General features: G+C 32.2%; 1 protein-coding gene across 1 annotated transcript in view; it reads right to left on the bottom strand.

Annotated features, from left to right (window-relative positions):
- Nucleotides 1-9594, bottom strand: part of LOC109326479 (putative calcium-binding protein CML19) — a 14556-nt gene extending 4962 nt beyond the window's left edge. The window contains exon 1 of the mRNA XM_019559179.1: nucleotides 8989-9594. Within this exon, the coding sequence (XP_019414724.1) occupies nucleotides 8996-9430 (435 nt within the window). The 5' untranslated portion in view covers nucleotides 9431-9594 and the 3' untranslated portion in view covers nucleotides 8989-8995. The remainder of the gene's footprint in view (nucleotides 1-8988) is intronic.

Raw genomic sequence — 9963 nt, 5'->3', positions numbered from 1 at the left:
TTGTCGACGATTTTTCTAGATTCACTTGGACCTTATTTTTAGCATCGAAGAGCGATGCCTATAAATATTTTAAATGTCTGGCCAAGCAAATTCTAAACCAGTCCAACCTAAAAATTATTTACATTCGATCCGACCATGGCGAAGAATTCGAAAATCATAAATTTAATAAATTTTGTGATAAACATGGTATTATGCATAAGCTCTTAGCACCTCGTACCCCTTAACGAAATGGAGTTGTTGAGAGGAAAAATAGAGTTCTAGAATAACTCGAAAGGACCATGCTAAATGAAAGCAAGGTCCCAAAGTATTTTTGGGCTGATGCAATTCACACAACATGCTATGTTATTTACAGAATATTACTTAGACCTACATCTTCAAAAACTCCTTATGAAATTCTTAAAGGTCGAAAACCAAATATTGCTCATCTTCATGATTTTGGCTACAAATGTTTTATTTTGAACAATGGCAAAAGAAATTTAGGAAAATTTGACTCAAAAGCTGATGATGGCATATTGGTAGGATATTCACTTCAGAGCAAAGCATACCGTGTGTTTAATAAATATACCATGCAAGTAGAAGAGGCTATTCATGTCCATTTTGGCGAATCTTCTCCAAAAGAGAAGAGAAAGGTCGTTTCTGATGATATTTCAGGTACACTTGAAGAAGTACCATATCAGGACATAGAAGAAATACAACAAGAAGCAGAGCAAACAGAAACAGAGCAACATCAGCAAATGCCTATCGCGTGGAAAACTAAAAAGGATCATCCACTCGATAAAGTGCTAGGTGATATAGCTACGGGAGTGGTAACACGTAGCTCCTTACGAAACTTTTGTAATTTCGTCGCTTTCGTGTCTTAAATAGAGCCTAAGACCATCGATGAAGCCATCGAGGATGTACACTGGGGTATAGTTATGCAAGAAGAGCTAAACCAATTTAAGAGAAATAATGTGTGGGACTTGGTCCCCAAACCAAAAGATCATCCCGTTATTGGCACCAGATGGGTCTTCCATAATAAGCTAGATGAGTCTGGCTTAATAATTAGAAATAAGGCTCACCTAGTGGCCAAAGGCTACAACCAGGAGGAGGGCATCGATTATGATGAGACCTACGCTCCTGTAGCCAGACTTGAGGCCATTAGGATGCTCCTATCATTTGCATCAATCATGAACTTCAAACTTTTTCAAATGGATGTTAAAAGTGCTTTTTTAAATGGATATATTCAAGAGGAAGTGTATGTAGACCAACCATCTGGGTTTGAAATCTTCAAATACCCGAACCATGTATATAAACTCAAGAAGGCCCTCTATGGCCTAAAACAGGCTCCTAGAGCCTAGTACGATAGACTGAGTTCGTTCCTTCTAGAAAAAGGGTTCGGAATAGGTTTGGTCGACACTACTCTATTCATCCGTAGATCTGATAATCATGTTTTACTCGTACAAATATATGTTCATGATATTATCTTTGGATCTACTAATGACATCCTGTGTAAGGAGTTTTCTGAGTTGATGTAGGGGGGATTTGAGATGTCGTTGATGGGTGAGCTGACCTTCTTTCTTGGACTTAATCAAACAAATGGAAAGTGGCATCTTCATCCATCAGTCGAAGTATTGCAAGGAACTATTGTAGAAGTTCGACATGGAGAAATGTAAGGACGCATCTACACCTATGGCATCTGTATGTTATCTGGACAAAGATGAAAAGGGAAAAGCAATTGAGGTAACAAAATATCGTGGGATAATCGGCTCATTATTATATTTAACTGCTAGCCTCCCCGATATTATGTTTAGTGTTTGCATGTGTGCTAGATTTAACGTGTTTTTGTGTAGTCTGGATTTGTCTCTTGGTGTGAGATCACTATTGAGATTGAAGTTCTTCATCAAGGCAGGGAGGTCTTGATTTGAGGGTAAGATTCTTGGCTTGGGCTAGTTCGTGAGAAAGGTTTTCTCAAGAGGCGAAAGGGTAGAGTCAAACCAGGTTTTAGAGATCCTTGATTTCAAGAAGGGAGCATCCTTGAGCTTGTAATTGAATTGGTATTTGTATCCTTAATTCAATATTGTGAAGAAAGAAAATCTCCCTGATCCAGAAGGGGAGGCCTGGATGTAGTTTGCAGTGGACCGCAAACGGACCAAGATAAAAATCCTTTTTGCACTGTTCTTTCTCTCTTTATCTTTCTCATGTATCTTGCCATGATAAATTGAATATGTAATTGAAAAGTTGGATATTTGTTTACTGCCATATACTTAATATTTGTGCATAAAAATATTGGAAATATATGTTCAATTGTGTTTTAATCATTGTGCAATTTGCCTGTTTAGTCATTATGTTCTGTAAAATAGTTAATCGATTAAACCCAGATGTTAATCGATTAACTTGACTATTTGTCTAGCAGTTGGGTTTTTGATCAAGAAGCGGTAGTTGTTAACCGCTACACCTATTCAACCCCCCTTCTAGGTGTTGCTAGACCACTGATACCTAACAATATATCATCACCATATAATACTAGAAATATAAATTTACTCCCACTTAACCTGTGGTACACACAATCATCAACTTTATTTGCCTCAAAACCATATGAGGTAATAACTTGATGAAACTTGTGATTTCATTGATGAGAAGCTTGTTTAAGGCCATAGATGGATTTCTTTAATTTGCATACCATAGACTTTGAGCCAATTGACACAGTTTTCTGGTCGCACCATATAGATTGTTTCTCTAATGTTACCATTTAGAAAAGCAATCTTAACATCAATATGATATAGCTCTAAATCAAAATGAGCTACTAGTGCTAATATTATTAAAAAAAGATCATTCGAAGATATTGGAGAGAAGATTTCTTTATAATCAATGTCTTCTTTATGAGTGTAGCCTTTAGCAACTAGGCGAGCTTTATATCTGTCAATATTACCATATGAGTCTCTCTTGGTTTTAAATATTCATTTGCAACCAATAGGTTTCGCACCTTCAAGTAATTCAACAAGATCTCAAACGTCATTATCATGCATAAAATTCATCTCATCTTTCATGGCATCAATTCACTTTTGAGAGTTAGAACTTTTCATGGCTTGACAGATGTTCATTGGATCATCCTTTGTTAATTCGATGTCATCCTCATGCTCTTGAAGAAATATAATATAATCATCAGGAATTGCACTTCTCCTCTCTCTAGTGGATCTCATTAATGTCACTTCTACTTCTTGAGGATGTTGAATTTGTTTCATAGGTAATTGGGGGAGAACCTCATTGTTGTCTTGTTCTGGAATAGTGTCAGGAACAATATTCTGAACATTATCTTCTATTACTGAAGTTATTCCTTGAATGGTAATAAGCATAAGAACTTGTTCACCATTAGTGACAAGTTATTCCTCAAAGACAACATTCCTTATGTTCTCTTCATTCCCATAATCAACTTCCTCAAGAAGTCTTGCATTTCCTGTCTCAAAAAAAAGTCTTGAAGTGGGGTCTTAAAATTTATAGTCCCGAGAGCATTCAACATAGCCAACAACGTAGTAGGTAATTGTTCTCGATTCCAGTTTTATTTCATGCGACCTATAAGGTTGCGCCTCAACTGGACAACCCCAAATGTGCAAGTGTTTTAAGCTTGGTCTTTAATTACTGCAAAGCTCATTTGGGGGTTTGTTAACTGCTTTACTTGACACCCTATTAAGGATGTAAATTGTGGTCTTTAAAGCTCTCCCCAAAGAGACTCTAGCAATGAAGAATGACTAATCATACTTCTCACCATATCCGTAAGAGTTCGGTCTAATCGCTCAACAACATCCTTCATGCTAGGTTTGCCTAACATAGTGTATTGCAGAACAATTCCACATTCTCTAAGAAAAAACACAAATAACCCTTTCACAACATCCTTATTGTTCTTTCTTTTCTTATTCTGAGAAGTCATAGTCAAATGATCACTTTCAATCTTATGTCTCTGCAATCTCTCTTTCTCTTGAACACAATAAGATATAAACTCATTGAGAGACCATTTGTCCTTATGAGTGTTATAACTCACTTTGAATGGTCCAAAGTGTGCAGGAAGCAAGATAAAAACCAATTGCACGAACAAGTCATCACCAAACTCTAACTTCAGTGACTTGAGTTTTGATGCGAGATTAGACATCTTCATAATGTACACCCTTATGTTCCATTTTCCTTTATACTTCATGGAGATGAGTTTAGCCAAAAAGCTATTCGTCTCCGCCTTTTCATTTTTGGCAAAGTATGGTCTTATTTCTTCAATGAATTTCCTTGCACTTTGATCCTCAGAGATAGAGCCCCAAAACGCATCTGGAATAGAGCTTTTCATGATTATCATGCACATTCGGTTAGAGCATTCTCATTCATAAATTTTAACCTCATCGAGGATTTCTGGAGTAGAAATGGGTTTTCCACCTAAAGTGTCAGATCAAAATCTATACAGCCGAGAATAATTTTTAAAGTTTCCTTATAGACCTTAAAGTTTGTCCCATTAAGCAATGATATGTTCTTAATTTGAGCAGAAATATTTGTAGCACTAGTAAAAGATGATGGAACACATCATGAGTTACCTAGCACAACTTTAATATTCAGTCTTTGGACAAAAATATTAACTTGTAAGTGATATACTCAATATAGTAATCAAACATTTATAATCAGTCTTGTCAAAAAATAAGTCTTTCTTTGGACCGAATTACTATTTACATGAAAAGTCATATGATTATCACATATTAATTGCTACAAAATATGTTTATAATTTGGACTAAATAATAATCTTCCTTTGGGTCAACCACTAATCGCATAAAATGCAAACATACAATTGACTTGATATTTTATATCAATTACTAATAGTACTCTTGTTTGTAATTATCAAATATTGATCATAATGCATGTCACATAATAAACTCATATTTGGACTGATTTATCATTCACATATGCAACCTTATAATAATCACGTGCTTACCATCACATGTGTGTATATAATCCAGCCAAATAATAATATTCCTTTGGGCTGATTAGTACTCGCATAGATACATATACACACTAGCATTTGACATTTATTATGAACAATTCATAGAAATGATGTCACTTTGGCGACTTCTTATTTACTAAGTTCACTTAAAATGTCAAACAATTTTATTTTCCAAAAAAAATCCATTTAGTTGAGTTTGATTCAACACTTAATCCAAAACATATATTATTTATATCCACATACAAATACATATATTCACTATAGCCTATTGGTAACATTGCATCATTCTCATCACAAGGATCTGCGTTTCGAATTCAAGTGATGGTCCTTTTGAATGTTCCATAAAAAAAATATTTCCATTTTATACATGACTAAACATGGCAGTACATATTGTCTAAACATAAACAATGTTTCAATAATAGCAACTCCTTAATAATGCAATCAACCACCAACCAATGCAATTATCCATAAGTGTTACGATCATTTAAATAAACAAGTCAGGTAATATATATAACAAGACATGTTCACATAACAGACCTATCATAAGATACCTAACACAACATTAATTTCTAGTATTTGGACAAGAAATTAATTTATAAGTGATACTCTCAACTTAATTATCAAATATTAACAATTAGTTTTGTCAAATAATAGTCTTTCTCTGGATCGACTATTATTCATATGAAAAAACTTTATAATTGTTACATATTTATCATCACATGTATGTTATTACTTGGTCAAATTGTGTATTCCTTTTTGTCCAAACACAATTCACATAGATAATCTCATACTCATCGGTGTAATTTTTATTAATTTCCATAATAAAGGTTACTTTGGCAACATATTGCATCAATTAATTCAAAAATAATTACTAGACAAAAGGAAAACAATATGGGTTTATTATAAAAAATGTAATATTGAAATTAAAACTTTCAGATTTGATATATTTCCTGATTAACAAATCTAGTCCCACAATATAATTCCAAATAAAAAAAGATATATTACATATATATCAACACATAAAAATGGATGCAATCATAATCAAATGCAAAGTAAATTAATATTGAAAAACATAAAAAATAGATACAAATCATTATCGAAATTCTGAATCGAATATGATCATGCATATCTTAAAACATATATGTAACATTATATATACACTTTCACACACTACCATAGTAAGTATATTTTAACCATTAATTGTAACAATTATATATATATATATATATATTAACTATAATTCCAGACATTACAACAACCTCAAGCTGGAAACAATTACATATGTATGTATATATATTTTAATTCACAATATATACAAGGCTATAAATTTCATATTGTATATGTATAAAAGAAAAACACGACTTAACCCATATAAACCTTATATATATATATACTTCAACAAATTGCAAAATTGTAAAGTGACAAAAGTCAATGTCTAACACTAAGACATTATTAATGTACATATAACATACATATTGCATAATAGAGACATCAAAGTTAAGGCAATGTGCATGCACAGATCTGAATATATACTTCAACACATGTTGTAAGAATCCATAACACAAATTATTGATGATTCAAATAAGCGGAAGCACGTGAAAGTTATCTTCATTATTCATAAATACTCAATTTTCATAACCAATAGCGAAAACATAAAAATCCCTAAATTTTAAAAATTAGAATTCATAAAAAATTAGGGAAAAAACATCTTTAATGTAGAACCATAAAATTCAGAGTCTAAAGCTCTAATACCACTTGTTAGAAATTTCCTTTTGATTGATGAAATATCAATCATAGGATATTAAATCTCATGATTCTCACACATAATATAAAATAAGGATACAAAGTTATATCCGAATCCATGTTTTCAGATCTACTCATTTGATATACATTTTGAAAGAGTTTTGTATGATGGTATTCTCAACCAAGTCCTTAATTCTTTTTGGGACCTTCAGTTTCTCTCTCATATGGAGAGCTGAAAAATTATTTGTGATTTGGTGTCTTGAGAACCATAACCATTCTTTATGTGTTAACTTATAGGGTTTTGATTATCATCTATATGTCAACTGTTTGGGTATTCACTCTTTAAACTCATATTCGTTATCACTTTCTAAAGTCTTATAGGATGTTAGAAATTAGATCACTTATTTTATAACCTAAAATAAATAACTGATACAATTGTATTAAATATATGATGTCCACCTTAATTAGAAAGTAAGAATTTGTAACTTATTTTAGTTGCATGTCACTATTTTTTAAGCTATAAGTGTAAACTGTGTATTGACTATAACCTTTATATCAACATTTAATTCATTATACGCACGTCAACTAGATTATCGATTAATCTTACTAAACGATTTCTTTCTTGATACAAACGGAGAGGCAAATACTTAGTTTTTTTTATGTATTTTTAATGACAAATATGACATTTTATTATATATAAAAGGATAAAAATATATTTGCCATATTATTTATATTTGCCATATTATTTTTTTCTTTATTTTTATAGTATTTACTTCTTCATTAATTGAGAGGATCCTTATTCTAAATAAGCTCTCAACTGTTATTATTGTATAAAATTTCACCCACCTTATAAGCCAAGAGAGCCAGAAATTTTTGTTCTAACAAACCTCTTGAGAAGGTGTAACTTATACTAACTTGGCTATATCCTTTTAATCTATACAACTAGTTTGCCAAGTAAATTCTTTATCAACCAATGTAAATCAATAAAAAAGAGTGCAAATCAAACCATATAGAAACAATGTACACATCTATTGTCCTATAAATTGTACTACTGTATATACCATCAAATATGATTGATCAGAAAAATAATTAATTTTTAATTTTTAACTTAAGAATATTTTTTAACCAACTATAGGTTGATGATACATACAATAACACATGTTGTAATACAACATATGTGCTCCCATAGAAATAACTATAGTTATGAGAAAGTAATATGACTAAGACATTAAAAGGTTACTCATTGAAGATATGCAAGTGTGAAGTCTTGTAATATATGAGTGGATTATAGAATAATTTATAAGTTAAAAAATTATGAAATCATTGTCTTAAACTTTTGGTTTTAGACTTAGTGATATCCCTGTAACTCTTCACCTTTCCAATGCTGGTTAATAATGAGATTCTCGAGTAGTTGAGACTACTCGGATGGAACAAATCTAACAAGTGATATTAAAGTTAATGATTTGATTGAAACATGATAAACTTAAGGTTGGACAGACTAGTAAATATGTGATATACAAGTGGGTAAACATAAAAGTTTATATGTTAAAAACACCCATAAAATCTTTGTATTAATGTTGTATTTGAAGACTTTGTATTTCACTTTTATCCTAATATAGGACTCCCAAGTCTCACAGGTTACCAACCATTCCAGAATTCCTTATAACAGAACACAATGTTCATGATGGAACCTTAATAACAATTAAGAGTCATACAACATTTAATGGTAAAACGAACACCAGAAGCCAAGCAAAAATCTTGTACCATGTGGAATTAATGAAGTTACAATTAAAAAATAGATGACAAGAATCTTCAACGGTACCAGAGCAAAGAACACATGAATCTCTCATAGCAAGACCACGTTGACCAAGATTTCATTGAGTACGCAAGCATATTTTTAATTTGGTTGTTTTCAGCTTTTTATTTTATAATTGTATACAAGCATTTTTTTATGGATCAAGAACTTTATACCTGTTCAACACAACACGTTTTCTCTATTCTTTTGATTTTTTCCCTTCTTTTTATCTCCTTATTGACTAAGAACATTTTCTGGTCACTTCAAAGAAAATTAACACCCTCTAATTATAAGAAACTACCATCACATGAAAACATGGCTAATTATCGAAGTATGTTGCAATTTGGGTAGAACCACCATTATTATTGAGAAGCAGCTAAACAGAATTTGCAAAGCATAAAAGAAGTTTAGTTTACACATGATGTAGAAAAAGAATCATTCAAATCCAACAAAGTTGACCCTCACAAAACTATACATTATACATAATCAACATATATACAGGCATATCATTGCATCATAATTCTGAATTCTTCAAAGCTAAGCACTCCATCCCCATTCAAATCAAATTGATTGATCATCACTTTGCATTCATCAATGGACTTGGATTCCCCCATTCTTCTAAGCATCTTCTTCAAGCTCTTGGGTGTTATAAATCCACAATTTTCAGTGTCATACATTTCAAAAGCATCTCTCAAATCCTTCAACTTCTCTTCCTCTCCACCTGATTCCATCAACACAATCAAATCCTCCAAACTCAGAAACCCATCACCATCTGAATCCAAAGCCTCAATTGCCATTTCTGCTTCTTTCAGCAAAAGCTCCCCTCCCATCATACTTAGCTTGTGCCTAAGCTCAGAAGGTGAAACCTTGCCATCCCCATCTTCATCAAAATATCTAAGTACACGCTCAAATTGTGTGTCAGTCCTCATCTCGCTAGACATACAATAGCACAAAACTTAGGAACTTTAGTTGTTACAGCGAGAAGTTGTTTTGAACTATAAAGTGGAGACTGCAACAACAAACGTAATTTGTTATGCAAATGGAAATGGGACGTATATTATATGTTGTGGTGTTTGGCTAATTGTATTTTATGAAACATTTGATTATGAGTAATCCTTTATATATAGGAGATAATGTGAGTTGGTATGTGGCGCGTTGAGATTGTTTAGTTGTGTTGAAGTTGTGTACAACATGGTACTAGATGTTTCATATGAAGTTGCCTAGAGTTTTCCTACGAGATAAGAGCATGGAAATAACGTAATATGTCGGGTCATAATAAAGAAATTATTATATATTAGGGTCTCAATCATATCTTCACAACCAATAGTGTTTTAGTAGACTGATTGCAATGGAAGTTTGACAATTCACAATGCTGAAACCAATCTATAACGGTAAACTGATTGCAATTTTTTTTGTTTCCTGTGGACATCAATGTAAGGAGAAAAATTGAGGGTTGGGTATTTTTCTATCAAAA

Source organism: Lupinus angustifolius, chromosome LG14 (assembly GCF_001865875.1).
Source record: "Lupinus angustifolius cultivar Tanjil chromosome LG14, LupAngTanjil_v1.0, whole genome shotgun sequence".
Lineage (NCBI taxonomy): Eukaryota > Viridiplantae > Streptophyta > Magnoliopsida > Fabales > Fabaceae > Lupinus > Lupinus angustifolius.
Note: the sequence above shows the minus strand (reverse complement) of the source record. Positions and strands in the feature narration are given on the sequence as shown.